The sequence below is a fragment of the Corvus brachyrhynchos genome, unplaced genomic scaffold, assembly GCF_000691975.1.
Source record: "Corvus brachyrhynchos isolate BGI_N302 unplaced genomic scaffold, ASM69197v1 scaffold56, whole genome shotgun sequence".
NCBI lineage: Eukaryota > Metazoa > Chordata > Aves > Passeriformes > Corvidae > Corvus > Corvus brachyrhynchos.
The window spans coordinates 833,642-852,727 of NW_008238664.1; the positions used below are offsets into that span (position 1 = coordinate 833,642).

General features: G+C 42.2%; 1 protein-coding gene across 2 annotated transcripts in view; it reads left to right on the top strand.

Moving 5' to 3' along the window:
- The window catches only part of CHST11 (carbohydrate (chondroitin 4) sulfotransferase 11), a 193,281-nt gene that overhangs the window by 16,368 nt on the left and 157,827 nt on the right, over positions 1–19,086 (top strand). For both annotated transcript variants that reach the window (XM_017737912.1, XM_008636379.2), the window contains one exon: positions 9,474–9,793. In XM_017737912.1, the coding sequence (XP_017593401.1) occupies positions 9,565–9,793 (229 nt within the window). In that variant the 5' untranslated portion in view covers positions 9,474–9,564. The remainder of the gene's footprint in view (positions 1–9,473; positions 9,794–19,086) is intronic.

A 19,086-nucleotide genomic window follows, 5' to 3' on the forward strand; every position in this document is an offset into this window, starting at 1 on the left:
GGGCCGGGCCCTCACGGAGCCCCGCGGCCCCAGCGCTCCCGGCCCCGGGGAAATAACACCCCTTCGATTTATTATCTTTTAAGTACTGTTGCACTCTTAAGTTCTATGCGAGAAGGAACTAGGAAAAAAAAAAAGAGACAGTAAGAACTTTTCTTTATTCTGACTTACGGGTTTATTCGTTTTATCTAAACATATGTGCTTTCTTTTGATGCTAGAAAATCCTGACTTCCACATCATCTTAGGAATGGGTGCAGTGATTAAAAAAGAGCTATATTTTAACACGCACGAAAAATAATTATACCTTAATTTTTTGGAGCTGCAGTTAGTTGCCTTTTATTTTCTATCACAATAGCAAGCAAAAAATAAGTTTTTCTCCAAATTTTCACTGGCATCTTCTTTGTACGCATCACATCAATGCATCTTCATGATGTGTTGTCTTTCTCCTCGTTACTGGTGACAAAAAGGGCGTATACCTTAGTATTAAATATTTGTGCAGGCCATGTGCCGCCTCCTCTGTGCCCCACTGCAACTCCGAGGGCAGGAAAGCCCGCTGTCCCCTCTGGGGCATGGCAGTAGGAGCAACTTGGGTTTGACTCACCTCCCACTTCTCAGGGCAGCAAAACTCAGTTTTGTCTGTGCCTTGATCTGTTCCTGTTTCACTGTCATTACAAAGGAGGAGGAAATTGTAGTTTAGTAAAAGGCCACCCAGTTAGCTGGGATCCTGGGCCTCCCTACTGGGAGAATGTAGGGGAATTCCAGTCCCAGCAGATGAAGCTCTGTGTAGGCAAGAGGGGGAAAAAGAAATTAATTTTCAAGCCTAAGTCCTTATTTTCTTTTCCTAAGAGACCTAACAGACTATGTTTTTCATTGTGGTTTTCATTACACGTAGGACTGGCCCTGGGATCCTACAAAAATCCCAAGTGCCTTAAGGCTATAGAAACACCAGGCTCTCCATCCTCTGTGGGAATCTCTCCAGTAAGCCAGATTTTGCAGCTGATGTTCATCACTGATTTCTCCCGGAGTTGCACTCAGAACTCCCCACACCCAATTTGTACATGTGCGTCTGCTTGAGGACAGAAAATAGAAGCTGCTTGCTTGGTGACAAAGAGTTAAATGAAGGTACAGCACAGATCTCCTTACCTAGACTAGATCTAACATAGCACCCTCTCAGGCTGCATGGGCATTGCTGCCCTGCAGCTTTCCCATTCCCCTCTGGTGGGAGAGAAGGGCAGTCCCTTCTGTCCCAGTGTGCTTTAATCTTAGGCAATGTGCTGGCTGCAGCAGCTGCTGCTCTGGGAGCTGTGGTGGTGGTCTGCCCTGGGCTAAGCAGGCTGAGTTGGTGTCAGGAATGTGCTGAGATGGTCCCTTGTGAGGAAGCCAGGATTGAAGCTGTCTGGAGTGTTGTATGCATCAATCTGGGGCTGATATTCAGGAGAAGAAAGGCGTTTAACATACACAATGTCTGGAATTGTTGGGGGAAGAGGCAGTTACCTAATCACCATCTTTTACCTGGAACTCTGTTACCTAATCATCATCTTTTACCTGGATCTCTGTGCATCCATACACTGACCCACGGTAAACCCACTGGGAGAGGTGCTGCTTTTTCATTCAAGGTGTGTCCACTACCTGATTCTGTGGTGGCCTTTTTCACTGGTTAGAGATCTGTAATGACACCATGGCTAATTAGCAGTGATGGACATTGATTGCAAAAGCAGAGAGTGCAGAACATATTCAAGAAACATGTTGGAGAGTAGGTGAGACAGCCCATAAAGAGCTTTTAAGCTGTTACTGATTGTGGGTGATACTGAAAGAGTGCAAGGAGGGAAGTGACTGCTTCTGTAGGAGAAAGAGCTACAGCTAACACAAGCCAAGATCATTGGGATGGAAACATTGAAATTCTGTATTCTGGCTTGCTCTCCCACTTTTGGTTAGGCCAGAAGTCCTCCCTCTTTCCTGAAACATTGGTGGATCTGTGTGGCAGTACCCATTCTATCTGTGCTTCGGAGGTAAAGGAGCTTTGGCACAGCAGAGGAAGAGCTGGCCTTACATAGCCTCTTAGTTGTAGAGGTAGAAGCAGAATAGAAGTCTGCAGGTGACAGTACTAGAAATACCAGCCTGCTTTTCTTCTCTGGGGAAGAAAATACAGTACCTGGAGGGCATGATGGTAACATATCACTCTGTGTGAAGAATAGTGCTGGTCCAGAATTGAAGGTCCTCCTAGTGTGTGCTGAACATAAATAATTTGCCCACGAGTCAAATGGAGAAACAAAGAACTGCACCAGCTCACCTTTGAAAAATTGCCTTTATTAGACCAGTCTTGCTAAAATTGCTTGGAGTAACAGATTCTAAAATTGAGCTACTGAATTAGTCTCAAATGGAAACTGTGACAGCCAGCTTTAAAGTGGAGAAAATTCGATTTAAGAATTGTACCTTGGGCATAGCAGGATATCTAGGAAGTTGCTGTGCTGTAGCTGATGAACTCATATGGAGCATGGATTTCATGCTGGTGAATAGCGATGTAGTAACTGTTCTACAGAAACATTACAAACCCAGGCTGGAGAAAATCCCTTTAAAGAGGTGACCCAGGTGAGAAAATTCTTTGTAGACAAGTAATCTGCTGTGAGCAAACTGCAGTCCTGAAGGATTACAGTCACTCTCACAAGCATGTGTGGTATGTTCCCAGCTCATGAGGAAGGAGGAAGGAAATGGCCTTTGAAACAGAGTAGTGAGAGTGGAATGGGCAAGTGCTTTTGCATGATTTCAGCTGTGCAACAGCACTTCCAGGGTCAGGTCTCAGTGACAAGGACTCTTGAAGGAATATACCTCTGGTAGATCAGGAAGCCCTATGGCAATGACATGCCCTTAGAGCATGGTAGGTTCTGGCTCCAGGGGGACAAAGTAAGGAAAAGATGAAGGTAGGTGTAGAAAGTTTTGAAAGGAGCTGAACACTTAAATAAGTTAGGTCTCAAAGGTTTTCTGGAGAAGGCAGTAAGATTTATTAAGGTCCTTCTAATATCAGCTTGCTTCATTCACACAAAGGGAAAAAATCCATTACTATTACCCAATTCACAGATGATGGTGTCTAGTCTTGAAGAACCCAATTCTGTAAGTATTTTACATGGAAGAAGAATCTCTTTGAGAAATACTTGTCAGCACCTTTGTTCGTTGGGGTGCAAAGGGGTGTAAGGGTTCATAGGACTAACACCCATAGGTGGTAACACCCAAAAGGCATTATGGCAAAAAAAAAAACCAAACAAAAAATTAAACAAAAAAGCCCCTCTCCTTAGCAATTCTACAAAACAATATTTTTTTTTTTACAATGGATTTTCCTACTGATATGCTGTATAAAGGAATGCAGCAGCTTTGCAGTATTAAACTAAAGGTTGTTGGAGGTTTCTCAGAGATCCATACTGCAGTTCTCCATCTGCCTACAGGTTTCTGTATTAATGTCTAGTATCAGGATCCCTTCTAGAATGCAGGAGTAATTCTTGGCACTAGCTATCGGTATATTCTTTAAAATAATCAAATGAAGTCAGAGGGGTGGGAGGTTTTAATTCTGGAATATAAATTAGTAATTTCAGCATTTCGCAGTTACTCTGTGTTAAAGAGTCCACATCAACTGGCGAGCCCTGAGAAGAATACTGGCTTAGCTGGCAGTTTCAAAGAAGATTTTTTGTGCATCTTGGGTGATTTAACTTAATCCATCTCCCTGTCTCAGCTCCTTATCAGCAAGACGGAGGTGATAACACCACCCCATAGGGGTGACATGGGGATAAATGTAATCAAGAGATTGTGCAGGCATTAGTGTACTAACAACCACAAAATACCTAAGATTTCTTATCTAAATACGAAGGTTAATTGCACTCTTGAGAGGTAGCTAGCTTGCACTCTTTTTAGCTGATAAAAGGGAGCATGCTTTGTCCAGCTTCAGACCACTCATCAAGAATGCAGTTGTATAGTGCTGGACTCCTTTTCAGCTGCAAAACGATTGCCATGGACATAGCACATGGGCATGTAATGCTCTCTGAAACGCCAAGGGTTGGATTTCCAACAGAGCTGCACGCTCTAAATGGAGATTTGACATTTTCTAAGGGGTTCATCTCCCATTGAGAACAAGAAGAGACTCTGGGAGCTTAAGCGCTTTTGAAAAAAAATCTGGCCTCTGTGCAGGAACTGAGCTTTCTTAAGACTGAAAAAAATGGATGAAGGGTGTGTGAAATCAAACCATAAACGAGCTCAGAGCAGCGGTGCCCTGTGACCTGGCTGGCGAATGGAATAGTGTGAGCATAATGTGCACACGGACAGTGAGAGAGAGAATTATCACAGAGATGATGAGGCACCTGGATCAGAGTTTCAAAAGGTTAATATGCTTGTCAGAAGACAGAAGTTGGTCTCTACTGGCAGCAATAGCTCTTCAAAGCTCTTCTGACTATTTGTTTTACCAAAGCTGTATGCATCAGTATTGTGCTTTTCAGCCACATATGTGGCCTTTAAGTCTTAATCCTGTTCTGGCTAGGGTCAAATTCAAAGGCTTTCCCCTGCCCCACTCCATTAAGCTTCTGATAAGACTTTTATTGTGAGGCAGTCAGGCATTATACTGATTCCTGGGTATAAAAATGCGCAGCTACATTTTTCTATTATGAGAGGCATCCTGCTCTGTTCACACATGCTGGACGCCCTGCAGAAGTTTTTTTACTTTTGGTTGGATTGAAGAGCTTTGAAACTATCCAAATCATGATTTTTTCCCCCCTGTTTCTCAGTCACTGCTTTTTTGCTCCTGTTCTGAAACAGTCTGTCACAGATGTGCTGGAATACGAGCAGACATTGAAGTGTAGCTGTTATTCCTTTGTAGCACTCTTGTCTTGGAGCTCTGCATGCTAGAAAAGGACATGTCCAACTCTCTTCTTCTAGATGGTCTTCTGCAGAGGGAGCCAGCTTGGAACAGGTGGAATTAGTGTGTTATGTTATGCTTTTTATCAGATAATGAGTACCTGTATCAGTTTCCATAGGAATACAGGTTTTCCATGAACTTTACCCTCAGTTTCTCTCAGGTCTGTAGGGATCCTCCCTTCAGACACTGCTGAGTTTTAAGACTCTGTAGTTTTCTGGGGAATGTTTGCCATTCCCTGTGTTGTCAGGCTTCCTTCCAGCTCTGTGTCTGGCCTTGAAATTCTGACATTCTAGGCTGTATAGAGGAGTGTGAATCGTGGGTATGTTCCTAGGTGAATGGAGGAGGCCTCCCAAACACCTTCCTAGAGGGGATTAATTCTGTTGAAGAGTGGTAATGGCTGTCTCTCTTATCTTGTAGATGAGCACCTTAGCATCAACCACACTGTCCCTTTCCTCCACTCATCTTATACCTGTGTGCAACTCCACCCTATACTGTGCTCCCCAGTGTCCATTTCACAGGCAATACCAGGGAAGAGAAATCAAGCCATGGAGGGCATCTGTATTCCCTCTGTGGTGCGGGCAATCCAGTTTCATCTGAGGGCACTGGCACTGTGGTTTCAGTTCTTGCTCTCTGTCCGAATCAGGTACCAGACCCAGGTACATCCGTTGCTTGTGATCTTGGCAGAAGATCCAGCCCAAAGTGCAGATGGAGATTCTGACTTCACTTCCTTCTCTTTGTAGCTGACAGGTTTTAAACTGAGATGGGAGACATTAAACTGACACTTATTTGCCTTCTGTCTAGGGTAACTGGTAGATTAATATTTTGGTTGAGAATATATTTTATGCTAAATACAATATTTTACAAGACTCGAAAATATAGAAGAGTTTAAATGTTTTGCTTTTCAGGTTTTATGTGCAATAAAATGATGACTGGTATCAAATAGGTGTAATTTAATTTTTATGTGACTGTTTCTCCCTCTTCAATTCTCAAATAAAATGCTCAGCACCTTTTAAAAAGCCCACCTGCACTAAGAGACTGCTTTTTGTTGGCCTCTAGAGGATTAGTTTGAATTTGTTAACAGGAAAATACCTTTTGAAGGAGGATTATACAAGCTAAGAGACGTTTTTAGAATGGGAAAAAGTGAAATTGCAGGCAATGAACTCCTGGAAACAGACTCAAGCATAGGATAAATAAGGCAGCCTTAACTGTGCATCCTCTCCTGCAAGGTGTGTTCAAACTGTTTAAATTCTGTCTGTTTTGCTTGCTGCACGGGGGAAGTCCTTCAGCCAGACCATCCTGCTGCCCCTTGTGCTGCAGCTAGCAGGAAGAACCAGAATTGCTACTGCTCTTTGTAAAGGTGGTTTAGATTCTTTAAATTGTTTGGTGCTGCTCGTAGGAATTCCTCTGGCAGCTCTTACTCTTAATTCAGTCCAAGGTGACCTTCCTTCCCTATTTTGTTTGTCAGCAGGTCCAGGATTCTGTGCAGGGAGGAGCCTAAATACATGTCTATGGAAGTGCAGATGAGGGAGTTGTTCTCTGAGTTCAACAAAGGGAACTTAGTCTGCTCCTGGAGTCCCCCTTTGGGGGCTACAAAGGCCAGCGGCTTCACTGCGGGGTCTCCAGTGGTCATGGCCATGAAATAAAGTCATGGAAAGGGACAAGAGGCAAGATGCCAGCCTCTCCTGCAGCACTCTCTGAGGATGGCTCAGCACTCTATTCCTCATCAGTCTTGAGCATCTCTGTCCCCTGAGAATAGGAAGATTCCTCAGTGGAGTTAAAACATCTAATTTCTTTCACAGATTTTCTTCAGAGAAGCTTCTGACATACAGCTGTGGCAGCATTGTGTTACTTGTACATTACCTGTTTTTCTAACGTGAGGATTTGCTGAATGAAGTGTATTTCTTTGCTCTTTGAACAGTAAAAACCTGGAAGCCATGTTCTTTATTCTCAAAGGATATATATCCACATAACTCTTACCAACACAAGTAAGATTTCACATAGTTAAGGATTGCTGAACTGAGCTTATAGCGTATTAAAAATAGTAAAAAAACCAAAAACCAAAAAGTAAAATAAAAAAAAACTTGCATATTTTTTTGCTGTTTAAATGGCTCAAGTAGACCATCTGCTTCTGAAACAGCTCATGTATTTCTGCCTCTGGAACTGCTCATATATTTTTGGATTTGGTTACAAACTGACCACAGCATTGCAAACAGCACTCATCTGCGGAGATATCTCTTTCTATACATGAGACTGGCAAGAAAGATGTGTCTAATCAGTGTTTTAGAAGTCAGACAGGAATGGTATGACTCCAACTGGCATAGACATGTCCTTGTAATATCATTTCACTACCATTTAATTTTTATAAAGCAGGAAAAGTTTAAAATGGATGTTACCATAATGGGAGCATCCAATGAATCCCTTGTTTGTGGCAAAAGAAAGCTGTCCGTCTAAGGTGACTTCACTTAAGCCTTCTGTGATTCACATGGGATGTAGAATTACAGCATTTGTTTTTAAGCAGAATTATGGATGAGGCCCAAGACTAACCGACAGCTCAGTTATTTCTTCCTGATGCATTTCATTAATAGCCCCTGCACCTCTCACCTCTATGAAATTGGCAGCCAGTGAGGTGCCTGTAAGAGGCTAATTGCCTCCAGAGTCAATTGTCCTGGAGCCAATTGTTAATCTCCTGGTGTTAATTGCCAAAAGCAGGGGAAATCAGGGTAGGCAGGGGGCACAGGAGCTGCATGCATATTAGAGCTGTGTAGCAAAATGCAGGTGTTCAACTGCGCTCCATGACACCACGGCAGAACTTAGCAAGTTGAAAACATAATGAGGCACAAGCTGAGTGTAAATCCTGCATGTTTTGCTGCATTTTTCATTCATCACTTTCAGATTGCTACTCTATGAGGGAGCTATAAAGCAGGTGGGGTGGAATCTGGGCCCTGAGGAGGTCAAATATAATGTACCAAGGATCTGACTGGGGTGCCTGTACTAGCTGATGTTGAGATAACACTAGCAGTATTGTGATGGGTTGGGAAAGAAAAAGAATGGAAGTGCAACAGTTGTATAGCTTAGTTCTCTGTTTTGCCATGGCTTTTCAATGTGATGTTTCCAGACAGAAGAGTGAATTTAATCCTAGAGCTAAATGAATCTCTGGAACTATTCTAGTAACTTCAGTTGAGTTGATCCCATCTCCATAAAGATATATCTATGGTGTGTTTGACTTGTGCTTTTGGATCTGCTTTTCTAACATTAGATGATTGAGTACCTTCCTGAAAAATAGAGAAAACTGTGTTACTTTATGGATAAGCTATAAACAACTATAAAGTTATGCAGTCTGTAGTTTGAGCCAAAAATCTGAGCAAGATATGTTTGATAAGATACCTATTATGTGCATAATCTGTTGAAAAAAACCCTGCTCGTCTCTTTTTTCAGTCTGTCAGACTGGTGACTTTTGAGCATCCCAGTTTACAGCTTCTGTCTAGACTATGGTTTGACCTTTTGTTCCTGGTGTCAGATGGTGACTTTCAAGAGCTTGAGTCTGCTGCTGTTGGGCAGTGATGGAAGTGTGTATTCTGCTAACCTGAGCAGCTGGAACATCTGTTGGGGGAATAAAACCATCACTTGTTTGTCTGGATGTTTGAGTGATAAGAGACTTAGGCTGTGGGGCTTTGTCAGCATGTGTGACAAATGTTTTATCTCCCAGTTTACAGTAGAATTCTTTTAAAGAAGTACAGGTTACTTTAGATATTTTTCGATTCTTTTTTAATCCTTTTTTTTTTTTTACCTGGAGGGGAAGAAAACAGAAAGCTACTGTGGCTACTGTATATTGTAATTGACATTTTGCAAACTAGTGGCAACAACAATTAAGTTAGCTTACAAATTCCAGTCTGGAAACTGCCTGCATGACTCAAGGGGCTGAGAAACACTTGAAAAAATAGCCCTGAAGATTTTTTGGATGCTGGTGACATGAGTGGGAAAATTAAATACAAAAAAGGAGGAGGTGACATTACCACACTGATAGTGTTATGGTTAGTGAGCAGCATAACAGTAACAGATTCAAAGAGCACCTCTGTTTTGATTCAGTTTTCATGTTGGCTGCAAGCTGTACTTTTAACACACTGTGTAGATATGCTGAAGAGCCATCTACAAAGTTCTACCCTTCAGCATATTTCTTTCTCTGTGTAGTATGGTGCACTGACTTGTATAGGAGCAGTGAAGGAAAGAGGAAATAAGCTTTGTGACCTAGTTTTATACACAAATTAGAAGGCCTAATTTGAGGCACAATCATTTCATCAGGTGTGTGTTACAACTTAAAGTGGCAGGATGATTGGGTCCCTTGAGAGAGAATTTAGTTTTGATTTATTTTTCCCTGCCCTAACTGCAAAGCTACTTGATATTTGCTTTAATACATGTGGATTTGGCACCTGCAGCTAGCATTGTGACAGATGTAGTTACAAAATTAACATAAATTTATAAATAAAGTAACAAAAAGCACAACTGCAAAGATAAAGTTAAAGGCAGCCCCTGCCACTGAACTTAGTTACTAAAGAAATGACCTGTTTTTCTTTTCTTCCCTCAGCTCTGTACCTTCTGGACAGTCTGAAACTAGTGGGTTATATAACATCAAAGCAACAGAGTTTCAGGTATTTTAGGGAAATCTCTTCTGTGGAATGGAGAGAAGACCTTCTTACAAGGGAACTTCTCTCAGTGTCCCCAAAAGTGCAGTGAAGAGAAGTGCTGTCACAAGCCCTTGCTTGCTGCTGTACCCTTGCTTGCTACCCGAAGAGGAAAGGCAATCTCCTAGCATGCTCCAGGATATTCCCTTCTCCCTGAGGATGAAAGCCTCTGAGACCAGCAGCCCTCAGAAACACAGCGGTGCCTGCCTGCACTTGAGGAGCTGTGAGTACATTTTTACCATAATGGCTTGTATGTCTTAAGGAGGGCTCTCTGCCTTTGGTGATAGAAAAAACTGGTGGTTGGCCTTCAAAGGGAGGAGCTCTGCAGGGAAGCAGCCAGCCTGAGGATCAGCAGAAGCACTACCGCTACTGCTGAGACCTTCTGGAGGAAGGGGTGATGTGGTTCTCCAGCCTCCAGCCTGGGATTTGTGCCAGTGGCACAGAATGCTACTGTTCGGTTCTGTAAAGCCTCAAATCTCATTTCGGTAAAAGTTGTGTTAATGTGTATCCAAGCTGTGCACACACTGCTGAAATCCACTTCTCTAAAGTGCTTTCTGGTCATGGTTTATATTCTCCTTAGAATGAATCACAGATGTTTTGTTGTTCGGGGTTTTTTTCCCCTTAATCCCATCAGTTACATGGTGGGCGAGCACGCTGTGGTTTGAACTAGGTCTGTTTAATTTTTTACTTCACAAACTGGTGGTAATACGGGAAAGGGAGGGGAAGGAAGGTTTACAGTCCAGACACACAAAGGAAGATCATATCTACTTCCTCAGTGTGTTGGACTTCTGTGTCCAGGTTTTGGTAGCGACCAGGGGCTGGCCCCATGCTGGATACAGCTGGCTCTAAAACAAACCCACTGCTGTCCAAAGCTGAGCCCATCAGTGAAGCTGGTGGCACCTCAATGGAAATGTGTTTAAGAAAGGGTAAAACATGCCGTGTGGCTGTTTTGAGAGAGGAATGAGGGAAAAAAAAAATAACAGCCCTGCAGGCATCAAGGTCCATGAAAAAGGAGGGGGAGGAGATGCTCCAGGCACTGGAGCAGAGGTTACCCCAGAGCCCGTGGAGAAGGCTGCAGTGAGGCAGGTTGTCCCCCTGCAGCCCTTGGATGACCATATCAGAGCAGATATCCACACTGCAGCCTGGGGAAGACCCCATGCTGAAGCTGGGGAGCAGTGTGAGGAGGAAGGACAGGCAGAGAGTGACTATTGTATGGACTGACCACAAACCCCATTCCTCATCCCTCTGTGCTGCTTGGGGGAGAGGGAGGTAGAAGAGTTGGGAAGTTGAGCTGGGAGGAATGGGATTTGGGGTGAAGGTGAGGGGGTTTTTTTTATTATTTTATTGGGTTTGGGGCTTTTGGTTAGTTTTGTGGGGTTTTTTTAATTTGGTTTTTAGTTCTATCTTTGTTTTTCTCACCATACTAGTCTATTTCTAATGGGCTATAAATGAAATTAATCTTAGTCTGTTTTGCTTCTTACATTAATTGGTGACTGATTTCCATGTTTTCATCTTGACCCAGGGGCTTTTCCATCTTCCTTTCTATCCCCTGTCCTGTTGAGGAGGGGGAATAACAGAGCAGCTGGGTGGAGGTCCGGCAGCTGGCCAGGGTTAACCTGCTGCACTTGCTTGCAGTATGGCCACACAGAGAGTTGATTTGGTAAATGACAAACACAAGGGTAATAGAAGTCACCAGCCTTGGAGAGAATGAACAGTTGGCACTGTGCAGAGACACAAACTCCCTGACAACAGAATGGGCTCTCCATACTCCACAGGCTGACATTCCCTAAGAAAATCTCACTCTCCCTAGTAATGCCAAAAGCTCAATTGTCTAGCACCATTTGCAGAAAGGGCACTCTGTCAGTAGAAATAGATCAGTTCACTTTTCAATAGCCTGAGTTTGAAGCGCTGTCATTCAAATGGAATCTATACCAGTAGTTGTTATTTATAAAGTGATTTCAAGTCTGTTTTGTGTCATTGGAAGAGTGTAGTTTGCAGTGGCATTGACAGAAAACTTTCTTCTGAGGGTTAGCTATATGTTTTTGGGGAAAAACAATGTGCCTTTCAGGATGCATTTGCAACATTATTTGATTTTGAGACCAGTGAAAAGGAAACTAATGCAGACTTGAAAGTCATTAGTCATAAACTTCTGCAGTCCAAACTATGCATATGGATTCTCTGTTTGTTTTACTTAAATACTGACTACAAGAGAATAATGAGGCACCATGAAGCCTCCAGAAAACAGTTCTGTTTGGTGGTGGGGTTTTTTTATGATGAATCACATGTAGAAAATGGTCGTTCTTCTTCCTGTACAGGGCTGGACAGACAGCTTAATGGTATTTGTTCCTCATCAGCCTTTGACAGATGTTACAGAGTCAATATGGATATGTTACCCTAGTTCATCTCCAGGAAGACATAGCTGTGATAGAATTATGGCTCATGTTTCATAAATCAGATCTGAAACCATACCAGAATGGATCAAGATAATGTACTGTAGCTGCTGCTGTTGCTCTGGAAGACATTGTTAACTTTCTGTTCTGAAGAAAGGTGACATAAATATTCCTTTTTGCCTTCTAGACTGCAGAAGGAAGATGTATCAAATTACCAGAACTGGGTAACCTTTCTAATTGGGTTAGTTTTTCTTAATATGATTAAACTAGGGGTAAACTCAAACTTTTCCTCTCACTTAGGCCAAGGTATACTTCACTGTTTCAGCCATGGTTTTCCATAGTCACCTCTCAACAGGGTTTATAGATTCTCTTTGCTGGAGCTAAGTCGTGTTCTCCTTTGCAAGCACTTCAAAGCACAGTTGGAATTGTAACTCCAGCATGGGTGGTTCATAAGAATAGGGAGTCACACCAGAGGGCAAAGGGAAGGAGTAACTCATTACACAGATGTGACACTCGTGGAGTGACGAATGTGTGAAGTGATTTGGAAAAATGTCTTTGCAGGTCGGATAATATTATTTCAACAGCTGCTGTGTGATTTATTATCTCTGTTCCCTCTCCTGTAATATCACCTAGACATCCTTTAAATAGAAAGAGTCCCTGAAGTCACAACTTTTAATTGAGAAGGGATGGTGAAAGAGAAAAAACGTAGCATTTAATTAGCTCTAGAAAATGCTTTTCTTTTATATGTGTTTCTAAACTGCTTCTTATAATCCCATAGTGCTTTTCAGTTAAGCACCTCATAGCACTTCTCAAGCCCAAGGTCACTGTAGTGTAGACTGAGAAAAATCCTACTTGTAAGTACGAATTGCTGCCTCTCCTCTTCAGTATGTTGATTTTTAGTAGTGCAGTTGTCCTTTGGGCACAAAACCCATCTTGTTTGCAGCCTTGGATCTCTTTTTAACATCCCTACTTCTACTGGCTTCAGTGGATTTTTTCTCCTAGTGCAAATGTCAAAGGAATGAGACACAGGAAAAGCATAACAACATAAGAGGTATGAACTTTCCACTTAAAGGTGTTGACTTGCTGTTGATTTTGGAAATTATTCAACACATGTAAGTCCTAAAGACTTTAAGCACACAATTAAATCAAATATGTGTGTGACTTGAACATGTAGTAGTTATACATGTAAACTAGAATGAAAAATTGCATAGAACTCATTTCACTACTGAAAAGTAACAAAGAATTTTTCCAGCATCTGTTGACTTAAAATGGTCTTCTGAACAAGTTCCAGGTATCCAAAGAGTATATGTGTTTGTCTTCAGTTTTGGCATAAAGGCAAAAAAAAAAAAAAAAAAGAAAAAACAATTTTCTGACAATTATAAGAAACTAAAGTCTTGCATGAATGTATGGAATTTTGAGATAGGGTAAACACTTTTGTCGGGAAACATTTTATAAAGAAAAATATTTATATTTGTATCTAGTTGGGGTTGTTGGTTTATTTTGGTTTGTTGGTTTGGGGGTTTTTTTGTTTGGTTTGTTTTGGGTTTTTGGGTTTGGTTGGTTGGTTGGTTTTTGGGTTTGTTTTTTTTTTTTTTTTTGGTAGAAAAACTCTAGGAAAAGAGGATATATTATTGACCTGAAACAACCTCTACTGAAATTAACATGGTCAAGTACAACGAAAATTGAGGCTCCTATTTTTGACTGTAATGTAGGTGAGAAGATAACAGGATACAAGCTGAACATTGGAGCACAGAAAATATGAGATTTGGCAGCATCTCCTTCAAAAACAAAAGATTTAGAAGGCTCTGTTGGGATTTGTTTCACTTATCTGTACAATATAGGTGTCTGTAGCAGAGCCAGATATCCAAGAGCTTTTCAGTCGATGGGCACTTTCAGGTCATGATTCACCTCGTTGCACTTTAGATGTCTAAAACAGGGCAAATTAATTCTGTCATGTAAATGTGTTTTCTTTTCTGTTGACTAACCATGTATCGACATTTGACCAGTTGGACACCAACTGGATGTAATATAAGAGTTGGTGAAATGGATCTACCCTAGAAGAGACAATAATAATGGTTTTGAAAGAAAAATTTACAGAAAATTTACTTTACAGAAAATACCAGCAAATTATTTACATAATCAGAAATAGAGACTATTTCAGAAAAGCCAAACAATCACGTTAAAGCACTTTTAAAATCCCAAACACAGGAGATGATTATGGGTTTTATAAAAAAAATACAATCTTGACAATCTGAGTAAGTGGTTTTCCAGTTTCCTTTTTCTTTTTGGATGGGGCAGATATTTCCCTGTTCCCTAACCCTTCAATAATAGTTTATTCTATATGAAGAGAGGATCCTCTTCATGTCTTCTGCAAAGATGTTTTTGGGGGTTTTTAAAGTCTGTGTGTTCATTCCTATTCAGCTGGATTTTTCCCCCCAAGTAACATATACGTCACTCCAACTCCTGGAGACAAATCAATTTGCTCCTGAAAGTAGCTCACTTGAACTGTAGCTGGGAAAGTGCTACAGGGTGAATGGAGGGAGCATGCTTGTGTTTTGTAAATTATATGCAGTTTGTGCTGTTCTGGTGCTGTGCTGCTTCTGCTCACCACATCCTGCCTTCCTGGCTACCAGCTTTCATTCTGACACCCTTGTGTCTAATGAGCAGAAGAGCAGGATGCCAGCAATATGTTCTTAAGAGCATGAGTAATCCCTGGTGTCTGAGAATAGAATTGGGTTGAGAAACCCTATGAAAAGCCAGTAATTCCTCTTATTTCAGCCTCTCTGTGCTCTGAGTCACACTTCAGATGATAGCCCAAGGTCAGTTGACAAAGACATCTGAATTTCAGTGCAACTTAAGGGTGCACTGCCATTGCTGGGGAAAATACTTGTCCATTTAAATGTTGCCTTTTAACACAGGCAATGAACTCAACAAGGGGATTCTGCTTGTCTTGCAGCTGCTTTGGCCCTTACAATTGATAAGTTTTTCTCCAATATTTCACTCCATAAAAAGGGTCCTTCACTAGCAATGGGGGAAACTGCAAAGGAAGTATACACACGGCGAAAAAAAAGAGAGCTGAACTTCACTGGAATTTGGCAAGTATTTTAATGTCTGCTTTGCCCAGGAATTTGTGTTGGCCGCTCTGGTTATAGCTGCTGTGACGGGATTCATTGGAATTTTTCTTGGATTTGACTTTTGGGAGGGTGTTCCCCAAGTGAAGCCATTTGCATTGCAGGACAAAAGCCAAGCTCTACCTAATAAATGTCACAAGCAAACACCAGTCTTTGGCAGACTTGACCACCGCTACCTGTTGCAGGGCAAACTGATGTTTCGTCTGAAGCTGGTGATGTTGTTCTGGACAGTGCTGAACCACTGGGTTTGATCCACTACAGCTGTTAATTGCAGTGGGCAGAAGTGTAAACATCCATCACCTCTAGAAATTGCATCCTCAAAACAAAGCTTAAAAAATTGCTTCTATTCCTATCTCCTCCAAGCCTTTTTACTAAGAACTTTACAATTAATATTACAATGGTCTTACAGCAACTGTAGATTTTGCTTGAAGGTCCTATTTTAATCTTGAAATACATCATATATTCCTTCTCCTGATAGCTTCACAGGTGCATGGGGGGTCTTATTTGGAGGAAAGAAGAAGGGGGCAAGACAGCTGTTTAGCTCCAGAAAGGATTGTCTTTCCATTCTCTGTGGAGATGGCTTCCTGGAGGTGGGTGGCCTTTTATTCATGCAGAGGGAGAGAAGCTGAGAAAGGTGTCTAAAGGAAATGAGCTTTGTCCTAATTCCACTGGAATCAGCTGGGTTAGGGAGATTCTCACATGCTTTTTAAAATGAGCTCAGAATCAGTATCTTAAAAGACGTTACCATACATTAATAGAATATCTTTGCAAACACTTTTTGACTGACAGGCAATCTTAGGCTGAGGTAAGGAGTGTGCCTGACTATTAACATGGGTATTTATTTGACTACCTGCCTTCAGACAGCACATTTTAGGGCAGCTTGTCAAATGAAATGTCCACTGACTGGCTGGAATCATTAAAGCAATATGGTTTTTCCTTGGGGGACAAAGCCCAAGACCAGGCCCCTTTATGATACTGCTGTTTTAGACAGAGAAGTTAAAAACTATCCCCACAGAATATAATCAGAAGACACATCCAGAAGATTTTCTCATCCACGTGACTTCACCCTATGGTGGTTAAGAGTTGTGATGGGATTGGAGTCACAATGGTCTCAGGTTAGACAGAGAATCTGAAATTTGTTGTTTCTCTTTCAGATCTGAAGGCAGCTTTCATGCCTAAAACTTGTGTGTATTTCTTCAACAACATTAGACATTCTGTAAAAATTTGTCCATTTTTAAGAGGATGAAGCTAATCAGTACAAAACAAACCAACATTGTTTCTGAGATTCTTTCCTTAGAGAGGAAAAGTTGCACAGACCCTATATGTCTCTCACAGATACCTCTGTTTTCTAATGGCATTCTGTTTAACCTTTCAACATGCTCTTCAATATTAGCCTGCTTGTCATTTTTTTTATAAATTGCACCCTGAGTTTACTACGTGCTGTATTTACATCTATGCTGTTTTTCAACTGCAGTTTTGCTATTTTTAGAGCTTTATCAATAAATAGTCATGTGGGTGGTTGTGTTTGGTTAAGGTTTTTTTTGTGAAGCTTTTTTATTATACAAAATAATCCATAAAACCCTGTCTGGACTTCTTTTGATGTCACTGGCATCTGGATCTTAATCTCTTAAGTCTTTCTTTCCAGACATCTCTTGGATGACAGGACTATTTTTATTCAGAGATGCTGAATGCTGGTTATTATCATGGGAATGGTAGGTGATCACACCCACAGTACTATCCAGACTCCCTGCTGCTCTGGAGCTGCTAAAGTTTCCACTCAGAGAGAGGCATGCTTTAGAAGTGCCTGAGCTGTTCGTGTACTTGTTCTATAACTTGGCACCCACCTGGGAAGACAACTGTGTTTCCTTATGTTACCTCAGTTATGCTCTTTTCTGCAGGAAAACCAAAAACCGGCTGTCTCAATCTCTCAAAAATAGGCTGCTGCATTTCATTGTCCTGACTCACCAGGAAGGTTGTCATAGTTGGAAATTTGCAGAGATGCTGTAAGCATTTGGGTGGTTGTTGAGTTTATAATCACCAATGTCCATAATGATGCTATTGCTTCATAAAGTACTCTTAAAAGTAAATGGCAACACAGCTGGTGATTTTGATCTTAATGCTTTAAAACTCTCCATCGCTCCATTAGAGGATGATGCTCACCAAAAAAAAAAAAAGTAACTATTGTTAAGCCACATTGAAAAACCGTCCACCTTCTCTAACGGCACAAAGCACTTCTCTTCTTGTGTCACTTGGCCGAGTATTGAGTTCTAGGCTTTTGCCCTCACCCCTCGATGTCTTATCCAGATTCCTGGAGACAGTCCAGTTCTTTCTGTTGAAGTGCTGCAGTTGCTGTAGTGCTGCAGAGCATGTATTGACAGGGAATGCTGAAATACCAGGCTCTGCTTCTGGTTGACTTTTGCTGACTGCCCTAACGATCCACCACTTCGATGCATTACATATAAATACTTCTCCTTGTCTAGTGCTTTTTGCAGAATGCCTTTCTGTTATGTTTGCAGTCTGGATTTAAAAGAAAAACAAATTTAAAGCTTCCTTTACATTAAGAAGACTAGAAAATGGTCACTGCATATTAAAACTGCTAGAAGAAAAAAATTGAGAAAATCCACAGAAAGTAGGCAAAATACTGTGTAAAATCTTCCTTAATGAACAATGGAATTTGTTCCTAATAAAAGGAACTTTAGGCCAAACCTAAATAATCTACTCTGTTCCAAATGTCTAACTAATTACTGTTTTATCCTTGAGGTAAAATCTTTGGCTTTTGCAAAGTGGAAATGGAAAACCCTGATGACTTTGCATGTTTCTGTCACGATTAACCGGGAATGAACACTCATACCTTCTGGGTTTGTTGACTGAGGTTTTGTTTGCTTGTTTCTTTTGTTTGGGGCTGTTTGTTTGTTTGTGGGATTTGGCTTTTGTGGGGGGGGGGGGGGGGACAAGGGTGAGAGGGGATGGAAGGGGAGGGGTTTTTTTAGCTTAAAATATGTTTTACTCCACTTGCTTCCCAGCTTTGGACTCAGACTGTTTAGAGCTATTTTCATTTTAAAGACCCCTCCCCCCAACCCATCGGAAGAACAGACAGAAGCGCGAGGGGAAAAAATCCTTTTACACGTGAAGATGGTATCAGCATCAGTATAATGATTTTCACTTTAGCAAAAAGAAAACTAACAGCAAAGCGATATTTGGGCGCATCGGGGAACAAACAGAACAGTTACCACCGAACACAGATGAACGGTATATTGTTAAGAAGACCTTTCCATTCAGCACTGTACTTTTCAACACCTGTGTAGCTCACAGGAAGGGGACAGTCCCAGTTTGGGAGCTGTGCCGTGTGGTTCGCGTCGGGAAACCTCGGGACTCAGCTGAGCCGCAGTCGCTCACAGCCCCCGGCTCCCCAGCAGCCGCAGCCGTCCCGAACCCGATGCACGCTTGGACACGGCAGATGCCTTTTGTTCTGTAGCTCGCAGCTCCTCTGCATTCCTCCCACGTACGGGCTCGTATCTCATCGCCTGGTGCTGCTCTCGGCTCCCGAAAGGTAGATCCACCTTCGGCGGACCGACCGCGGGGCACCGATCTTTTGTTTTCCGCCGACAAATGAGCAATGTTAGTTAATTCGGAACACTTAGAAGTCTCGCGCTTAGAAACAAAAGAACCCCTTTTCATTTCTGTCAGGCCAGGTGGCACTATTTGCCCCGGGGATGGCCCCGTGCGCCTGGAAGTTGGTGTTTGCAACGATGATAAAATGAACAGCTCCCGGCCGGGACAACCCGACACCGGCAACACACGACGGCAGGGTCTGCCTGTAACATAACCTCCGGAGCGAGGGAAGACCTGGTAGGAGGCATTTAGGGTTAGCACAGAGTGACAGGCACCGCACGAGAGTGGGAGAAGAGAATTTCTCTCCACAAACGGGGTGCGGGGCAGAGCCAGGCGGGGGCGGATGCTCCTGCCCGCCCGCGGGCGGCGGGGCCCGCCGCCCC